General features: G+C 38.3%; 1 protein-coding gene across 3 annotated transcripts in view; it reads left to right on the forward strand.

Moving 5' to 3' along the window:
• The window catches only part of FAM184A (family with sequence similarity 184 member A), a gene marked incomplete at both ends in the record, with an annotated part of 74882 nt that overhangs the window by 11223 nt on the left and 42914 nt on the right, over nt 1-20745 (forward strand). For 2 of the 3 annotated variants that reach the window (XM_082305655.1, XM_082305656.1), the window contains 2 exons: nt 13959-14612; nt 17546-17681. In XM_082305655.1, the coding sequence (XP_082161781.1) occupies nt 13959-14612; nt 17546-17681 (790 nt within the window). Of the gene's footprint in view, nt 1-13757; nt 14613-17545; nt 17682-20745 lie in introns of those variants that run through there. The other variant, XM_082305654.1, reaches the window with a different exon arrangement.

Here is a 20745-nt window from a genome sequence, read left to right on the forward strand (position 1 = left end):
AAGTATCCTTGCACCTTCTGTACAAGTGAAAAGCCTGAAGCAAGTTTAGCTTCTGTTGGTTTGTGTTATTTTCCATAGCTATGAGTTGATACCCTAGAATAAACTGTATTCCAAATTCCAGATTTTTTGGGGGACATAGCTATTTGTGTAATGGACCTTTTCCTCTAATGGAGGGTTTTGTTTTTTTTTTTCCTTATGGGCCTATGCTCCCTGTTCCTGAGGGAAACTAAATATCTTGCTTTCAGAAAACTGTTAGTTTGGCAAAGTTGGAGACAGAAGTAACATGTCCTCTCACTATAAAATATATGTGCTTCTTTGTGTGCTTATATGAAATTCTGGTAAATGTGGCCCCTGAAAGAAAATCTTACTGAAGTCGTGACTGACGTGCCCTATTTGACTCTAGATTTGCTACTAATTTTTGAGCCTCTTCTGCTGTCATGTATAGAAAAGGGATTCTTACAGGGTCTTATAGAAGAGGGAAGAATTTGTTTAAGTGTACAGAAAGAAATAAAATTCTGAGAAGTATAAAAAACCAGTAACTTGTCAAAGAATTGAAAGTAGCCTCAAGTTTATCTACAAGAACTGATTTTATCAAAGAACATGATGCATATCTTAGTGAAGTCTGGGGCTGTACGTGCTTTTCTTGGCAGGCTTGTGAAGCGGAGCCTTGCCTGACGCTGTGCCTGTCGGTTGTGTTGGAAGGGTGTTGCGGTTCCCTCTTGCCCCGGTGTTGCTCGGGGGTGGGGGGGGCGGCCGCTCTCCGTGGTGCTGAACGCATGGCGCGGCGGGCGCCCGTCGCTCTCCGTGGTGCTGAACGCGGGGCCCCCTCGACGTCTTAGCGTCATTGATGCCAAAAGCAAGTAAGTTTAACTTCCTGTTAGGCAAACCAGTACATTTCCCTACCAGCAAGATCTCTTTAGGGGCCCGCCTTATATGACTACAATTGCCCAATCCTTTTATGTAGTCAATGTGGCAAGCTATAGCATTGATTACGCTGAACACTATGAAGGTAAGTGCAGTGTAGTATTTATCTGAAAAAGTGCGCCATGCTCTTTCGTAGTGGCTTCCCGACAGCCTGACAAAAAGACAAGGAAGTGAAAATAAAAACAAGTACTAGTATTTTCCAGGGAGTTTTGTCAGTTAACAAATTAAGAAATGTTTGAGAATATTTAAATGAGCAGCAGCATTTTATTCATATTGTCAAGACTCTAAAAGAGGGGTTCAAGTTTAATTTCCTAAAGCTGGCTTAGGGAATATACAAGGCAAAACTTGATTATTTCCTTCAGGATTTATATGTGGTTTAATTTGGTTCTGAAATAATTGCATTCTTACCTTTGAAGGATTCTTAAAAGTTGGAAATGCAGTTGTCTTGTCATAAAATTCATTAAAGATATGCATTCTATTTCTGGATGTTGCCCAAAGTATCTTAGATTCAACAGCCCTTGTAGTTCTCAAAAGAAGAAGAAATTGCATGGTGAAATTATATACTGCTTAAAAACATTTATTTTGATGATTAATCAAAAACAGTAATACAGCTCTGTAAGATGACTACCTTTTTCACCCTTTTTCTCCACTATAGGTGTTGCTACTTTTTGTCTTGGGAAGCTTTGAACTTGATATCATTCTGCTGAGAGAAAATTCATTTGTTTGTGTATGGAACAATTCTTGTAGAGTGAAGATCTTTGCTATGTTGTTTGTTTGTTTTGCCACGAGCAAACTACTGTTATCTCCTCAATGCAAAGTCAGTTGCTCAGCTCTGAGAACTTTCCAGTGCATTGTTTCACAGAGTCTGAATACCCACAAACAGATGCAATGCAATACAAACATACTGCTTTAAATTCCTTTAGGGATCTCTATATCTGAAAGGCTCAAATCAAATTGCAAATATTCAAGAAATAGGTCTGTAAGGAAATGCAGCTGGGAGACTAAAACACAACTTGGGGTAGCCCTTTGGCCTGTCCTCTTTTCCTTGCAGCAATTTAAGGTCTAATCATATAGCAGATGTGTCAACTGTATTCTAGATAGATGGTTAGGGGGTAAATGGGATTCTTTCTCGCCAGAAGGCAGATTGGGGAATTCGTACATCTGTCGCCAAATTTTTTTTTCCTTCTTCTTTGTCGTTCCCCCCCCCCCCCCCGTATGCTTCTCAAGATTTAACTGTCTTAGGAAACTGCATAAAGCTAATTGAGCTACAGATTTGTCGTGGTTGTTTCTGACATAACCTGGCTGGTAGAGGTTAACATCCCAGAACTGAAATGGGGTTTTGATTGGGTGTTAGTACTGCCACACCTCTCCCAGAACAAGGGCATTGAGTTGCAGTTGCAAGAATATGCTAAACCAGCCTGTAACAGGAGGAAATAGTTGATTCAAGCTGTATGCAGAATGAACACCTCAGCTAATCCTGTTCATTAGAGCGCTGTGAAAGACTATTTTTGCAAGTCTGTCTTTTATAACAGTGGAATTTTCAATCTCTGTGAAAATAAGCAAACTTGAAGTAATTTGGTTAATTTGTCTTTCTAATTCAGGTCACTGATTTATTGCATGACAACTCGGGGGGTATAATGCATAGCTCGTCTTTTCTCATACACTTGTGTTTGCCTTTATAAATGGTGTGTTACCTGCTATCTGAGGGTCCCAGTAGGCTGTATCAGATGTTGAAACAGGTGCATTTCCTGGTGGTTACACCTTCGCCTCAGTTTATTACCTTCCTTATGCTTGTTTTCTAAAGAGAACTACATTGCTTTAAAACAGAAACTGTGCAGTACAGTAGATGGCATAGCTTATTTTTAGGTAGTTTTGTCTGTTCTCAGGCAACTGGGACAGGGTGGAAGCTGAACCTACAATGCAAATGTCACTTCTTGACATTTGCCGTCCCATATAGGATATGGGGGGGGGTGGCTTAGAGAGCTTCAGCACTAACAGCTCATTTAATATCTTGCTTTCTGAAGTATAGTATTACCAGACATGAATCTTCTGTGTAATGTAGCTTAAGAGCCTTGTAAGACAACTTGTATTGCTTTCCTTGCAGATGTTCACAAAGCATTGAAAACTAAAGTTTTTTACGTGACCTGAGAAACTCAGGTGATCAGGTTTCTTTAGCTTGTGTCGATTCTTGGGGTTTTTTTGTGATGGAGTAGAAAGTAAGTCTAATTCCTGGTAAGTGCAAGGGGATTTATGTTTACTTAATACTTCGGTAATCAGTCCAGTACTGCTTTTTGCTTCTTTTTGGAATATTTATGTTCGGGGCTGGGGGAATATGTTCCTTCTTTGTCGTGATACACTGGTATCACTAATGTTCCATTTTAATGGCACTTCAATTAATTCATTGGAAGCTCTGCATTGAGTTCTAGTGCATTTTATGTCCTGGTTCTGTGATTGAAGACTGCCCAAAATATAGGAGGGATATTAGGAACTTAATGAAAACCCTGTGGCAAACTAACAAGTGCAAGCATTTATTTAAGTTTTTATCTGTAAAAGGAGACATTTCTGAAATGTACGTAGCTCTGTTGGTATGCGCTGAACTTGTTCATTAAGTATAGAGTAGAATTAGGGAGAGGGTCTGCTAAAAGCAGAGCAGAAAGCTACGTATCAATATCTGTCCTCTTTAGAACCTTTTGCTAACTGTGTTATGGAAACTGGAGTGCATTAATTGCTGGAGATACTTGTGCTTACTGGTTTTTGAGTGCTATTATTTAAAAACAAACAAACAAACAAACAAAAAAAAACAAATAAACCAAAGCATAAATGCTATTTGCTAGCTAAATTGAAATTGAACTTTGAAAAAATATTTGAAAACTTGAGCAAATTGGTTGTCCACTGCTAAATGTTTTAGTCTCCAAAGCAAACTGTTCTGTACTGTCTCTTAACAAGTTAAGACATCATTTATAATTTTATGGAATTAAAACTGGTGTATTGGAAGCTGTGTTGTACATAGAATGGTCTTAAAATGTGCCTCAGAATAATTTCTCAATATTCTATGAATGTGTTCTTTGTATATGGCTTACTCAGATAATTCTTAAATTTTCTCTTAGCTAATGGTGTATTTTGCAATACGCCACCAACTTAGCTCATTTTTTAAATTGCATTTTTCATATAAAAAAGGAGATTTTTACAGTAGTAGTCAGAACAAGGCATGCTTGTTTGAGAGACTGAAAAAAAATATATATAAACTGACGTGCATGATACAGATCTGTACCTGCCTCAGGTAGGCTGGAGGCCTTGAGCTAGTTATTTAATGTGAAGTTGCACACAAGTGCTCAGTAACTTTTTTTTTTTTAATTCTACTTATATGTGATTTATGTGTGTTTCTTGAGACAAGATTTCCACTATTTTCTCAACTGCTGTATTTTCAAAATTTTTTTTTTTTTTTACATATGTTGAAGAAAGAAGACTTCTTGGTTTTTCCTTTAATCCTCTTTCTTGATCATATTAAGTATCACAGATTTTTTTTCTTAGGACAGCTCTGCATGCCCAAAACTTGAGGTCTTGACAAAGATCCTTGTTTGGCTGACCCATCAGGTATGGGGAGTTTTTGTTGGAGGTGAAAAAATCTGAACAGATGGTACCTGTGTGCTTCTGTATGATGAATTGCTGAAACAGTAGGAGTTAACGTTTCCCAGTTGATGTGGAATAAAGTAAGTATTGTAAAAGAGGCAAATCTAGCAAATAGTTACAATTTAAGTACTCTTAAAATAAACACATTGTATTCCAGTTGCCAAACAGAAGCGATAGTAGAAGCCTTTATTACAATTACATAGGAAGGCTTTTTAAGAACAGTCACTAGTGTAGCTCTCCGGAAGATTAGATCCAACTGGATAACAATAATAAGAAAATACAGGTGTTGAACTGGTAACTGAGTGTTAAGGTTGAGGAGGCACAGGATTCTCCTTACTGTATTTAATGGGAAGAATGGAGAAGAAATGCTTTAGGACAAAGCAATATAATTGTATGCTTTTACCAGGACATCAGTTTTCTTGTGGGTCTCTAATGGAGATACTACAGTTTTCCTATTTGAGTATACACAATCTTTTTTTTTTTTTTTTTTTCTTTTTAATTGAATGGTTCAGAACATCTGTGGTAGAAGGAACTGCACAAGCTTCAAGTATCTTGATAGATAGACTAGAGACTGGGGAAAAAAGTGTATTCGGTCTTTTTTTGTGGGACTGTTTATAGGAAATTTAAAATTAGATATATCGTCACTGCTGTTTATCGTGTGTCTGTGTGTTTTCTCCACGTGTATCCTAGAGAAGTAGATGTTAAGGTAGACTGAAAACTGGCTGAACTGCTGGGCTTAAAGTGGTGTGGTCAGCAGCATGAAGCCCAGTTGGAGGCCACTCACTAATGGTGTACCCTAGAGGCTGATACTGTTTAACATCTTTGTTAGTGACCTGGATGATGAGACAGAATGCACACTGGGCAAGTTTGTCGACAATACAAAACTGGGACAAGTGGTTGATAAAATAGATGGGTGTGCTGCTATTCAGAGCTGGACAGGCTGCAGAAAAGCACCGACAGGAACCTCATGCAAAGGCCTGCATCTGGGACAGAATAACAAGTATGTGGTTGGGATCGACTGGCTGGAAAGCAGCTTTGCAGAAAAGGCCCTGGGGTCCTGACAGACAACAAGTTGAACATGAGCCAGCAATGTGCCTTTGTGGCAAAGACGGCCAATGGCATGCTGGACTGCATTAGAAAGAGCATCACCAGCAACTCGAGGGAGGTGATCCTTCCCCTCTACTCGGCACTGGTGAGACTCACCTGGGATGCTGGGTCCAGTTCTGGGCTCCCCAGTATGAGAGAGACATGGACATTCTGGAGCAAGTCCAGCAAAAGGCCACTAAGATGATTAAAAGACTGGACCATCTGTCATACTAAGAGAGAGCTGGAACTGTTTAGCCTAGAGAAGGCTCAGGGGCTTCTTGTGAATGTGCGTGTATACCAGATGGTAGGGAGTAAAGACGACTGAGCAGGCATATTCTTAGTGGTGCCTCATGAAAAGACGAGGCAATAGGAACAAACTAAAACATAAGAAATTCCATTTAAACATAAGAAAACACTTCTTTTGCTGTGAAGATGGTCAAATATTGGAACAGGTTGCCCAGAGAGGTTGAGGGTTATAAATCCTTGGAGATATTCAAAACCCACTTGAGCAAGGCCCAGCATAGTCTGTTCTAGATGACCCTGCTTTGAGCAGGGAAGTTGGACTAGATGACCTCCGGAGGGGCCTTTCAACCTCAGCCCTTCTGTGATTCCATATACATGTAGTTTCTGTAATAATTAATGTGTCGAACCTTTAAGTTGTTGGTGTGAAATGACAAAACTAATAGCCAGTATTGTGTAAATACTGAGAGGTAGCTAGGAATTATAAATGTTTTTCATTATATGATAGATACCTATAGGTTACTGGAAAGTATCCCAGTGGGCCACTGCAAGCTTGTCCTAGATTCTTCTCAGGCTGAGCTTTGAGAATAAACTCAGACTGGCAAGTGGTGTGATTTGAGCAAAAGTGACTGTGCCACCTTCTTTGCTTACTTTACGGTTTTGTTTCTATAACCTAAAAAAAAAAAAAAAAAAAAAAAAAAAAAAGAGTGGAAGCTTAGTGATCAATCCTTAGTTTGAACATGAATTTTATTTTTTTGGTTAAAATCTGGATCATTTTTTCCAGAGAAAGGGAGGAGAAATTACTTCAAGGTAGTATGATATTTCTGGAGAAGTGGCTTAAATTCTTCTACAGTTATTAAAAATTCCATGAATAGACAAGTTTCTGGTAGGAATTTCCTTTTTTCATTCTGGAAAATTAGCATTTACCATTAAACTTCCAGAGGTGATTTGTAGTTAAGGCCTTCCATAAAGTGAAAAATGCTGTAGATAAAAATACCAAGTTGGGAGTCTTGCAGTGTATGCTTTTCACTAATATTTCTTTCCTGCGTGCCTGCATACTTGTTTGGAAGGCTCCATGCCTTTCCTTCTCTTAAACAAGCCTGGAAAGTAGAGAGACAATTATGAGCAAGAAATGGACTTGTATTCCAGTGTGCCATTCAAACCACTGGTGAGGAATTCTTCTTTGCTCTATAGAGGCTGCATGGTATATTCTTGCCTGACTGGTCTCTTCTGCTGTGAGGGGCCACTAGATACTGGATTTGCATAGGATCTGCAGAAGTTCTTGAGGAAATAGGAATCAAAATAGATCAAGCGTTGACAGGAAAAGACCTGCAGGCAGAGAGAGTGTGAAAATTAACTTTGTTTTGAGAGGGAAGAGAAACTGGGAAGACCTTTTCTCTGGCTTGTCATACAGTACTGCTGCTTCTTTGGGGAGAAAGAAACCTTTTGCTAATGTTCTCATCAGCTCAACGCTTGAGGAACCATCAGTAAGAATGAATAATAGCGTGTATAAGTGATAATAATGCTGACTATGCCTTGATTTCAGGTTTATAAGTAAGAGGAAAAGAGATCAACTTTCTTTAATGTCGACTTCATTTACCATTTATTCCAAAAATATTTGTGATGTTTTCAGGTGATGACACTCAAAAATACTGCTTTGGATATCCTCTAGAGCAGATTTAGAAATGGGGATGCTTCATTTTACTTTACATTTCCACAGTTGTTGTTCTGTCTCTACCACCCTTGCTTTCCCCCCTCCCCACTTGCCAAATTAAAAAAAAAAAAAAAAAACAAATCCCTTTCATTCTAAATAGTTAAAGTTTTCAATTCTAGCTTCAGTTTCCAATATTAGTGAGTACTTCCACAAAAATTATTTTTCTTAAAAAGCAAGACAACTTGTCTTACATACTCAGTTACTTAAAAAAATATGTGTTTCTAGCTAGGCCATGTATGGAGAAATCAAAAAATGGGCCAGACATCATTTCATCGTAAACATCTAGTGAAAACTAAATGTTTAAAAACACGACACTTCAGAATGTAAGAGTTAAATGGGGGGTTAGGTTTGAAGGTGGATTAGATTAAGATTTAAGAATAAGTTTCTGGTCTTGAATTATATTGAAAGTCAGCTTGAATGATAAAGCAAGGAAATAGATTTTGAAGGAAACAGGACAGTAATTTTTTAGACTTTGGATTATTTTGAGTCTTATGACTTTTCTGTCTAGAACAAATAACTACGACTTAAATATTTCTTTCTGATAAAAATAAATTTCATGAAAGTACAGATATGGTTGTATCAAGAATAATTTAGCCAAGTCTAGCAAAAAAAAAAAAAGGAGACTTAAAATGGCAATTATATTGACATAAATGATACTGTTAGACGTTTTTATAGTGACCCTTTCAAAAAAAAGGATTGATTTTAGAACAAAATAGAGGAACATAAGCTTTGCTTTCAGACAATAAATGGAATCAGCTGACTAATCTTACTCCTTTTATATGAATGTTTTTTCACTCTAAATTAAGAATCTGTATGTGTAGTGGATTTGTTGTTGAAATATTTTTGCAGAAAACTTCAACTCCTATTCATCTTTTCAGGCTCTCATCACTTCAATATCAGTGAATGTCATCCCTGTAGCAATTTGATCTCACTGAAGAAAACTCACTATTTAAGTGCCATCTCTCATATATTTTGCACCAAAAGACTGTTTTTCTTTTCTTATGTGGATGCTCTTTCAAGGAGAAATATGAATTGCTTTTTTATTAAGAAAAGGAAAAAAAGTATGAAGTGGTGAATTAGAAAGTATGTTTTCCTTTAGAAAAATATATAAATGCAGAGAGAGGGGGTGGGAGGGAAATTTCTGAATGAGATTAAGTCTGGAAAAAAATTTCCAGCTTCATTAACTGTGGCTTGAATGACCATTAACATGTAATTCGATGATATAAAATACAGAAACTGAAAAAGGAAAGGAGCAACTTACTGTGGCTAGCAGGTGATTAAAACAGATGGAAATTCTGCATCTCTATTTTTTTTCTGTAATGTAGTTCTGAAACAGTGCTGATGATACAGGATGAATCAAATAATTTTTAAGTAATACCGTTGAAGTAGTCTGAGAAGCTTTGTAAAGAACTGCTGTATTTTGATAACATTTGTATAGCAGAGCTTTCCTTATCAATTAAGCAAGTAAGTGGTTTAGGGCTACTTAGCTTGATTTACAGGTATTGGCCAAGTTGAAAAATAAATACTGATTTCCAAGGAGGCATTATAAAACACTTAAACCATTTTCTGCTGGTATTTGTTCCCATTCTGACTAATGAAGCTCTTTTTTAAACACTTTTTTTCTAAACACTTTTTTCCTCTTTCGTAACAGTCTTTCTGCAATGTGTTCGTGGGTTCGTGTCATCTTAAACAAGTATTTTGGTGTCATAATCAGATTTGAACTTAAATTAAACTCTATTCCGACTTACTGCACAAGTTGGTTTTACACTTTGGCACAGAACGCAAACTTATATGCAGTTAACAAAACCAAATATCTCTTAATCACGCAGGTAATATACTGCTTAGAAATAGCTGTAGTTGAGAACAGTGTAACATGAATGTATGGAATTGGATTGCTGAACACTGTAAACGTACATAACTCCATTAGAGCCCGTAATGCAAGTGTAGCACAGCTCATAGAATCATAAAATGGTTTGGGTTGGAAGGGACCTTAAAGATCATCTGGTTCCAACCCCCCTGCCATGGGCAGGGACACCTTCCACTAGACCAAGTTGCTCAAAGCCCCACCCAGCCTGGCCTTGAACACTTCCAGGGATGGGGCATCCACAGCTTCTCTGGGCGACCTGTTCCAGTACCTCACCACCCTCATAGTAAAGAACTGCTTCCTTATATCTAATGTAAATCTACCCTCTTTCAGTTTGGAGCCATTACCCCTTGTCCTACCACTATGGACCCTTGTGGAAAGTCCCTCTCCAGCTTTCTTGTAGGCCCCCTTCAGGTACTGGAAGGCTGCTATAAGGTCTCCCCACAGCCTTCTCTTCTTCAGGCTGAACAACCCCAACTCTTTCAGCATGTCCTCGTAGGGGAGGTCCTCCAGCCCTCTGATCATCTTCATGTCCCTCTTCTGGACTTGTTCCAACAGGTCCGTGTCCTCTTTATGTTGGGGGCTCCAGAGCTGAACGCAGCTGAGCATTTCTTTCAGAAATAGATGTCATGTAGTAGCCAAGTGGAGGATTACGTGCCAAGTCATACAAAGCAGTAGTGGTGATGTCTTCCCTGTAACTGGGGAAATAGTCCTGTATAATAAGTCCTGTGCTTTACCTGTACCCAGCTGCTTCTCATCTTTCTGTCAAAGTCTTCAAGTCTGCTTTTTCCCCCGGTAAAAACTGTTTGGGTTCAAGATTGTGCAGATAGTTCTGGGATGTTTTACTCCTGAAAATTAGTTAAATTGAATCTGGCCAGTAGACCGTCCATCTGCAGCATTCTTTAATAGGCATCTTACACATTACTACCAGTATTTAGTAGTATTTCAGTAGATTCTTAATAATTAATTACATTACTGTTTTGTATACAAAGTGTTAAGGCCTCTGGCTGGCAATCTTGGTATTCAGCTGATAAGAGCTGCAGTGTGTATGATGCATTTAGAGTGGTGCTGGAAAAAATATGAATTACTCAAATGAGCAGTTTATCCTTCTTAGTAATATGCAGTTGTACTGAAAAAGCTACTAGTATTTTTAAAAGCATTAACAAGCATGCTTAGGAAATGGCTCATCCTCTGATTTGAAAATAGAGTGTGCAAAACTTGTTTTATCTGCCCACCTCCAACTTTTGCAACCTTACTGCCTTTCAATTTTCAGAAACTTAAGTGAGCAAGAACTATTTATTTTAGCTAGAATTTTAAATGTACTAATTTGTTCCAATGTATTTCAGTTTCTGCTTTCGTTTCATTGAAATGCTGTTAGGTTGCTTTTGCTTCAGTTAGTACAGACTTTTTTTACAAAGTTTCTATGCTAATACAGTGCATCAAATTCTGAAAGATAAAATCTGATATAGCTATTCCATTGCTTTAAAAATACTGAGATTTATAATAGAGTAATTTGACAGAGTTGGAATTCAGGCTACTGAAGAACATATGTTACGATACAACATTCAGTTGCATGCATTTTATCTTATTTTTGTTTTCCATAAGACACCCGTGTCGTTCATTTAGGGAATGAATGATGCTTATTGAATTCATAGATGTTCAGTGCTTTTTGTATGGAGTAAGTGGATGATGAGGATTTAAAGATACTTGCTGAATTCAGCATTGGCATATAGGCTTATTTTTCACTTGGAATTTTCGGTGAGGGTCCCATTGCCAAATCATAATACCCTTGAAAATACTGTATGATTTATACTTTCTGCAGATTATAATGCTGCGGAACCTGAGACTGGAACACTGCCTGAAGTGAAGAACAATGTTATGGCACTTCTATGGACAGAGACAGGAGTGAAGGGCTATTTTGAGCATGGGATTTGACCTAGTGTTCTGCAAATACTTATTATAATAACCTGATCATAAGTGTGATATTTATTAAAAATACTTTAACTACATTGTCTAGCTTCATCTAACCAAAACTAAGGCCTCTTCATGCAAAATACTGCATGTACGTTTTTAAAAAAATAAAATAAAACCCTCAGTTTTCAAAGTATTTCTGATATGAACATAGGAGTTGAGCACTGGACGCCATTTGAACGACAGGGAAGCTCACCTTTGAGATCCACTAGCTGAGACTGTATGTTGGTGGCAGGAGGGAGGTGAGAGCTTTGGTCAGAAGTTACTGTTGGTATTGCCAAAGACAATGAGAATAGAAACGGTTGAAACCTTGAGTGAAGGGCATTGCAGTGGTAGTTGTGATTCTGCTAATGGAATTGCATGTGGGTTTGTTGTCGTTTCTTGCAATGTATTGGAGGAGTTTTTTTAGTCTCTGAACCATGAGGCTCTTTTGCAGTGGAAAACTTATTTTTTCCAGGGAGGAAGTAAGACAAAAGTCTACCTGCTGCCTGCAGAGGTACTAGCAGCATTAAGAGCAGTTTCCAAAACCATGGAAGAGCTATTCTTTTCCCCTCTTTCTTTAAATAATGTGTACATATGTTAGAATAATTGAATTAGAATAATGTAAGTTAAACTGTTTTTTGTGATATTTTATTTTTAGTTATTTCCTTTGCTATATAAAGATGAGTGAGGCCATTTAGTTTTTTCTTTCCATCTGATACTGTTTCAGAACTTCTTTCTTTTCTTTTCTTTTTTTTTTTTTTTTTTTTTTCTTTTAATCTGAAGCCTGCTCTTCTAGGTTTTTTGGCACAGGTAACGGAATGGTGTGTGTTTTTTATTTCAGACAATAAAATTTAGAACACAGTGTCTGGACTCTTGTTTAAGGCAAACAAACAAACAACAACGACAGAAAACAGAGCTTGTTATATTACATGGCCAAAATCTCGAATCTGCTTTTTCACTTATGAGGACTCTTTTGAGCTTTGTGTCTTGTCTGAACACTTGATGTAGACACTTTCTCCAGTCCAGAACACAGAGGCTCTGTGCTTGGTGCCAGAAGAGTGATTCTGGGCCTTCTTCAAGCATCCTGGCCCTGAGGGCAAGTCAGCGCAATCTTCTTCTGTTGCCTGGTTGAATGCTAACGGAGGACTGGTCCAGGTTCTGCCCTCACAAAAAAAAAAATCCCCAAAGGGCAGCTTTTTTCTAAATTCTCCGCTTCTTCTTTGTTGTCCATTTTTGTTGCTTCTTGTTTACTTTTAAGATATACAAAATATACTAATCAGAAGACTTTTCTTCCCCCCCCCCCTCTGTTCAGGTGTGTTTTATAGCTCTGCTGCCTGTAATATATCTGGGAAGTGTGTGGATTTGCTGGAGTTCTTGGAGCACAAAATACTGTATTAAACCCACTTATTGCGTGAATAGTTTATTCACGGATCTATACATATCCACATTCATACACACATACTTACCTGTATCTCTGTATCGGTGAGAGCACTTCCTAGTTAAAAAACAAACTACAACCTACCATGTTGTGGTGCAATTGAACCATCCCACAGGATATATCTGGTTACTTTAAAATTTTCACTGAATGGTAGGCAGCTTTGCTGGTTACACAGCCTTCTTGAGCTGCTTAGCTCCCTGGGCTCCCCAAACTGTTGGCTGCTCTGCCAGCTACTTTTCTGTTCAGCTGACTTATTAGCTGGAAAGTTGGTGAGCTTGTGTAGTGAGGGACCTCAGACCTTAGGAGATCCACATACAGAAGATGCCTACTAGATAAGCTGTCAAAAATGAAATTGTATCTGGGCAGCCATCAGGCCTACAAACCAGAACAACCAGTTTTGGCATTTTAGATGTTTCTAAAATGAAATGTTTAAGAATAGTTAGCATTTAGAAAGGAGGAATTTGAGATTTGGATTTTGTTCCAGTTTAATTTCATGTTGTAATGTATACTCTGTCCGTGTTATTCTCCAACAGAAAACCTCTGTTCAAAATTCTTTTTAGGCTATGCTTTTAATTCTTTTAAATAAATGTTTTGTTTTTCAGTGCGTTGAATGTGCTTTTTTCCCAGTGGTATTTACAGTAACAACATGCATATAAAGGCAAAACTTTTGTCAGGAAAATTATAGGTTAAAAAATATAGAAAAACCATTCTACAGGATGTATAAGATTGTCAGGACTAATGCAGCATTTATGCACTCACATTCATAATAATATTTGGTGTCTTATTTGCATCATGAAAACAGGCCAGATTGTCAAAGTAACTTTCAGAGTGCCTAGGTGTTTTTTCTTATGATTTAACAGATAACCAGAATGCCTCTTCTCTAATATAATATTGCTTCATGTTTGTAGGTAATATATGCTTTGAACACTAAAAATGATGAACATGAAGCTGCTATCCAAGCCCTTAAGGATGCTCACGAAGAAGAAATTCAACAAATTCTTGCAGAGACCAGAGAGAAGATCTTGCAGTATAAAAGTAAAGTTGCAGAAGAAATGGATCTCAAGAGAAAGATCCAGGTTTTAGAAGAGTCACTGGAAGATCATAAAAAGATGAAACATCAGGCCTTGACAGAATTTGAAGCCTATAAGGATAGAGTTGAGGATATGCAGCTTTGTGCAGAAGCTCAGCATGTCCAACGTGTAGTGACCATGTCAAGAGAAGTAGAAGAGATCAGAAAGAAATTTGAGGAGAGGCTACGAAGTTTCATACAGTTGCAAGTGCAGTATGAAAAGGATAAGCGTACGGCTCTGGAAGACTTAAGAGCTGCCCACAGGCTTGAGATTCAAGAACTTCTAAAGAATCAACAGAGTCAGAATGCTACTTTAAGTAAGGGGCAAGAAAAGCTAGAGGAATTGCATAGACTGGAGCTGGAAGACTTGAACAGTAAAGTTGAAGAGTTAAGGCTGGAAAGAAAAAAACTCATTGAGGACTATGAAGGCAAACTCAGCAAAGCACAGTCCTTCTATGAACATGAACTTGATTCTTTGAAAAGATCTCAGCTTTTTACAGCAGAAAGTCTACATGCTTGCAAAGAAAAAGAAGCGGAGCTAAGAAAAGAATTTCAAACCCAAGAAAGTATGTTACGGAAGAACCTGGGAAAGCTTAAAACTGAATTGCAAATGGTCCAGGATGAAGCTGCCAGTCTACGGGAGAAATGCCAGAAACTTCAGGTGGCTCTTGGTACAGCAGAAAACAATGTTCAGGTGAGACCAATGATACGTTGTTCCCAAGACTGTGAATTTTCTTTTCCTATTTATGCCGTCTTTTCATGAGGCTGTTAGGTTGAGGTGATTGGAACATGTAAACTTAATTTTCTGTCACTCATACTTGATTATCATCTACTTCCAAATTTTTTTATTTATTTGTATTTTAAATTTACCTTATGTGTTTAATTTTCCCAGACTGAATTAATATTACTTTATATTCCAGTAGAATCTAGAAGCCCCTACCCAGGGGAAAGTTTTGGTCTCCTTCCTTTCAGCTGTTCATGAACAGAACTTGGTTGTTCTGGTCATACTACCCAGAGTGTAGTATACTCAATAGAATACTCAAAACTGTTGCCACTGAAAGAACAGACAAAAAGTCCCCAACCAAACCCTGTTCCCCTTCCCCCAAAGAAAGAAAGAAAGAAAGGAGAGAAAAGAAAAGAAAAGAAAAAAAAAAAAAAGGCAAAAAGCTAAGCAATATCTTTGCGTCAGGTCTCCACATGAATTGATCCCTCCCTCCTCCCCAAAAAAAAAGGATTCACAGGGGGAAGGAGGATGTTGGTGACCGGTACCATTTCAGATGTTATGCTGACAAACTGAAATGCCTGCTAGAAAAGCTGAGAAACCACTTATCTAGACTGTAGAGTTTCTTGCAGAAATGTATTTGACAGGAATGTTTTACAACTGATACTAGAATGAAATTAATGTTCTGTGCTCAGTGCAGTCTTGCTTGTAGAGATCATTAGTGACTACCTTGCCTAAACACGTTGGATGTTAAGAAGAGTGGGTTTGTGGGAAGTAAGGAAAAAAAGACGACTTTCTGAATTGTTTTATTTTTTTTCTATTATAACATCTTCAATGACCTTTCACAAGCAGTAACTGAAATACTGCACGCATTTCCAGTATGTACTGGTTTTGGCTGGAATAGAGTTAATTTTCTTCATAGTAGTTACTATGGGGCTATGTTTTGGATTTGTGATGAAAACAGTGTTCATAATACAGAGATGTTTTCGTTATTGCTGAGCAGTGCTTACATGGAGTCAAGGTCTTTTCTGCTTCTCACCTCACCCCACCAGTGAGCAGGCTGGGGGTGCACAAGAAGTTGGGAGGGGGCACAGCCAGGACAGCTGACCCCAACTGACCAAAGGGCTATTCCATACCATGTGATGTCATGCTCAGCATATAAGGCTGGGGGAAGAAAGAGGAAGGGGGGATGTTTGGAGTTATGGCGTTTGTCTTCCCAAGTAACCATTACGCATGATGGAGCCCTGCTTTCCTGGAGATGGCTGAACACCTGCCTGCCGATGGGAAGGAGTGAATGAATTCCTTGTTTTGCTTTGCTTGCATGCGTGGCTTTTTCTTTACCTGTTAAACTGTCTTTATCTCAGCCCACAAATTCTCTCATTTTTACCCTTCTGATTCTCTCCCCAATCCTGTTGGTAGTGAGCGAGCAGGCTGTGTGGTGCTTAGCTGCTTACCAGGTTAAACCACCACACAGTGTTATTTAGATACTAAAGTTTCTTGTCCTTAAAGAAGGACAAGACACCCTAGAAATACAAAGACTGAGTTTTTTTGGTCAGCAAAAAATAGGACTGGTATGCTGGACTTGAAGGAAAAGATTCTGTGGAATTCTGCTTGGGTTTTGTTAGCTATGCTGAAGTCTGGATAACGGTAATCTCTCTGGGTAAGCTTAAGTATCTTGTTATTTGCATTTGTAGTTGCTCTTAAGTTTCAAAGCCAGAAGTACCTTAAATGTGATGGTCATAGTAATTTTGGAACCGTCATTGTGTACAGCTGAGATGGACCATGAGCTTTTCCCATTTACAATCTAATTCCAGCCCATCTTTTGGACTATCCTTGCTTCTTGTGTAAAGGCTACAGGGTGTAGTGAAAGAAGACTGCCACCTATATCAGATGTTAAATTCAGAATACCTTTTTCCAGTTTCCCAAGGGGCCTTCAAAAGTTCATTTCCAACTCTGTTCAGTTAATGGAGCAAAACTCTTGCCTTTCAATTGACTACGCTAAGGAGGTGGGTTTCTGGCAAGCTGCAGCGAAGAGGAAACCCACTGTATGTTGATCATTCCTGCAATAAAGGAGTTCGTCTTGGTTCCAAAGAGGAGGAAGAGTCTAATACAGTATTTGCAGCAGATGTTTAAGTAAGGTCCTGCTCTGATCGTCATGGATGAGGTGATCAAAGACACAATCTCACCACTTCTGGTGTCCATGTTCCATTACAGGTCCTGTCCAGTGTTTTCCCCAAGTCTATTTCCTGCTTTAGTTTCTGGAAGGACCCTTTACTATTCCAGTGACTTGGATGATGAGGAATCTAGCCTTCCTTTTAAAACAGAACAAGATTTCCTTCTTTTTCTTGCGTGGCTGAGAACACGTTGTCACGCTGCCCACGATATGCTATTGTGAATCAGTACATCAGACTTAAAACATACTAAAAGTTTGATTTCACTAATTGCCTCACTCTCATTTTGTGTATATCCATATGCAGCTTAATTTCTGTCAGTACTGAATGCTCACAGTTGCAATAAAGGACACTGTAAACTGCTGTGAACATATAATATATTCTTCAATGTGAAGAACTCTCAGATACCAGAAACCACATGTCTCAAGTTGGCCCCCAAACTCTGTGGACCATTTTACCATTTTTATTTTCCATATACCTTTTTGAATACTGTCACCTTTATCTTATGCATCCTTGCCATGCCATATATCCAGTATCTTGTAGTGCTTCAACAATATTTTTGGAAAAACACACGATACAAAATGAATATGATGGAAATATTACAAGATTTCAGATTTTGTATGAAGAAAACTCGTTTGCTGAAGGGTCTTTTCTGTACATTTTAACCTACTGCTTATTTAAATTGAAACATGATTGCATAAAATGATAACAGGCATTATACTGTTCTTTCTCTAGGTTCTTCAAAAACAGCTAGATGATGTGAAGGAGGAGGAGATGTCATTGTTAAGCAAACACAAAGAAGTGGAAAGTGAGCTAGCAGCTGCTAGAGAGCGCTTACAGCAGCAGGCCACTGATCTTGTTCTCAAAGCCAGTATGTATGTCAGTAACTCAATCTGGAAATGAACTTCTATCTATTTATTCTAGCCTTTCCTTTTTCGGTTAACTTGTGCAGGTTTAGAGTGCCTAAAGACTGTTCAATGCTGTCCATAGTTGCTTCTGACAAGTTTGGGTTTTTTTTTTTTTTTAACTGTTTTCATATCACATGCATTGTACTTACAGTTTTCTTTTTTTGTGTACTTATTTGTCCAAATGTTCTACTTTGTATGGCCTGTATGCATCTTCCAGGCCTTGGAATTTCTTGCCTTAACTGCACTTGTACAGAATGCTTCTGCTGTGTCTCTGTTCTCCCTGTAATCACTGAGACATGCTTCTTGTTTCTCCGTCCTTTTTCAGTTGCCTTGTCTTTTCACCGAGACTGCGGTACTTTACGCCTACTGCGAGAAGACTTGCAGCTTGTTGGCTAATAAATCTGTTGGGGTTTTCTTTATAGCTGTTTTCTTGACTTCTCTGTGCTCGTTGGCATATGGAAAGGCATAGAAAATGGGTTAAGGTTTTTCTGTACACATGTGGGTTTTAACTTATTGGCATTGTGTCTCTAGTAAACTGCTTAGTGGTAGGGCATGGGCATGGGCCCAAGTACTTGAACTTCGTTAACTGTACTATAGGTAGGATTGTAGGCTAAAAATAAGACCCAGGCTTATCTTTGGCCTGGTTCAACTAGACCAATCGTAGAAATATCTCATTATTTTCCATACAAGTTAGCAGAAGCCCAGGGGCCCTTCGCAAAAGTTGATTTGGATAAGATCACCTTGTTTTGAAGGCTGGGATGTTGCCAGACTGTGCCAGCTGGCTTGAGGGACAGAAAATACTTCACAGGGTTAACTTGCTAATACTCTAATAGTTTACTATTTATATTACATACTATATATAATACTATATTTACTATTACTGTAATAGCTTACTATTAGCTGGCTACATGTGACCTAGCCCTCAGACTGTGTGTGTGACTGGCCTGTGTCAAGGCTTTATTTCTGTCCTTTAAATAATGAAGCAGTTCCTGCAGGTGGACTGAGTGTGTCTGCTGCTTAGGAGAGCTTCATGCCTAGGATGAGTGTCATAGATGAGCTAGCTAAGGCAAGGGCTAGGAATAGCCTGGGCTATATGTTTGGACAATACAGAGGCCAGCTGGGACCCAAGGCTGCAAGGACCTACTGGATGTAAATAGCTAGAAGGAATGGGTTTCCTGCTAAGAGGATCTCAAATCATGGATCTTAAATGGGAATCTGACCCTCTGAAAAGTGATGTGTGAGGCACTCGTAGAAAAATTCATGACCTGAGACTGTTGGAGGAAAAAAAAAAACCTGTTCTCATACTCTTTCGCCATTCCTGTTTCTTTCCTTAGGCAGAAGCATGGGAGAGGTTCAGCAGCCAGCTCCAGATTTACTGGAAACAAATATCCAGGCTATTTTTCCTTATTACTGATGGTAATGAGTCATTTAGACTGTGAGTCCAGCACTGGTCTCCTCTGGCACTGAGGTTTTTAGCTTTACCAGAAACTGCAGTGTGTCCAGGCTGTTGCTGAGCTCAGTGGCACTGTCAGTAGTACATCTTTGCTTTACAGCACCTTGCTGTGCAACAGGAACCGGGAGCCCCGTTTACAGTCGTGCCACCAAGCCATTACTGTGTGATATAATTGATTACCAGCCTGTTTGGAAATGGTTTCTGACGCTGGCACACTGTCATCTCCTTTGATTTTCAGCTCACGCTTGGAAGTCAAAAACCCTGCCCCAAAAAACCTAAATTCTCATACTTAATTACTATTCAAAATATTTACTCATTGTATTGCAATTTGAGAACGCTGTATTAAGTCTATTATGGGAAATTAATATATTCTTCTTCCATTTATCCTGAGAGTCTAAACTTGACAGGAAACTGCTGCATTTCATACCTTCTGTGTGGAGCATGAGGAATGGGAAACATCTATTGTGTGTCAGTATTGCTGGGACAAAAGCTCTAGATCAGTGTGTGTGTGTGCTTACAGTAAAATATGTGCGCGCAGAATACTTCCTGACAAATTTGAAATTCTTATACGATTATTCTCCTTGTTACATTCTAAAATCTGGGTTTGCAAATACATTTCTTAAATGGCTGAACTGCTGAAACAAGGTAGTTTTTGAAATGTTACAGAAGTTAAACATACTTGCTTTGTTAAGTTTTTTTCTCTTCAGTTTTTAGCTTTATCAAACAAAAATGCCAAAATTATTCCTAGAATTCTTCAGGGCTTAGTACAATTAGAGGTGTGCATTGTTTATAAAAATACTACTAATTTTTAAGTGTTTTTCCTGGCCAAATTCTATTACATATCCTACTGTCCTTCCCTTCACATAAGTGTCCACAGACAACAAAGACTAAAACAGTTCCCTTTCTGGCACATGTCTTGTTTTAGCTGCAGATGGAAATTACTTGGGAGGCTCACTGGTTTTGTCTTGTGAGAAGAAGCAGTGACACACAGTCCACTTAGCTATTTCTTAGTAACTTAAATTTAAAAGCAATGCTCTGTTATTAAAACTCAACTAATCTGTCATTTTTGAAAGTTATAATAAAATGGGGGGGGGGGGGGGGGGAAGGTCTCTCCTAGAAGTTGTGGTTACAAAAATAATAAAAAATTTATTCTGAGTAAATAATGTATTTTATTATCTGGATGCTTTCTTTATGTGAAATTGTTAAGGATCTCTGTATAATCCTTGAAAGTCTGTTTAGTTACCACTTCATTTTATCATATGCTAATTTTTTTTAAAAGGCATATTTCAAACGTGTCCAGGTCATGCAATTTATGAAAGGGATAATAAGGTGTTTCTATCAAAAGAATCCATTCCACCATGGAATGTCAGCTTAGGTATGACTTCATGATGCTTCTACAAAGATGTTAAAATAATGGAAGAATATCCCTTCTCTTGTCTTTCAATTGAACAAACCTAGGAGCATCCTCTTTTCCAAAATAGTCTTCTATCCCCTCCTAAACCTTTCCCAGAATAACAGGAGTTTCACTGCTTTAATCAGTTACCTAGTAGTAGTATTTTCAATAGTACAGATAT

Source organism: Platalea leucorodia (assembly GCF_965183815.1).
Source record: "Platalea leucorodia genome assembly, chromosome: 3".
In the NCBI taxonomy this organism is placed as follows: Eukaryota; Metazoa; Chordata; class Aves; order Pelecaniformes; family Threskiornithidae; genus Platalea; species Platalea leucorodia.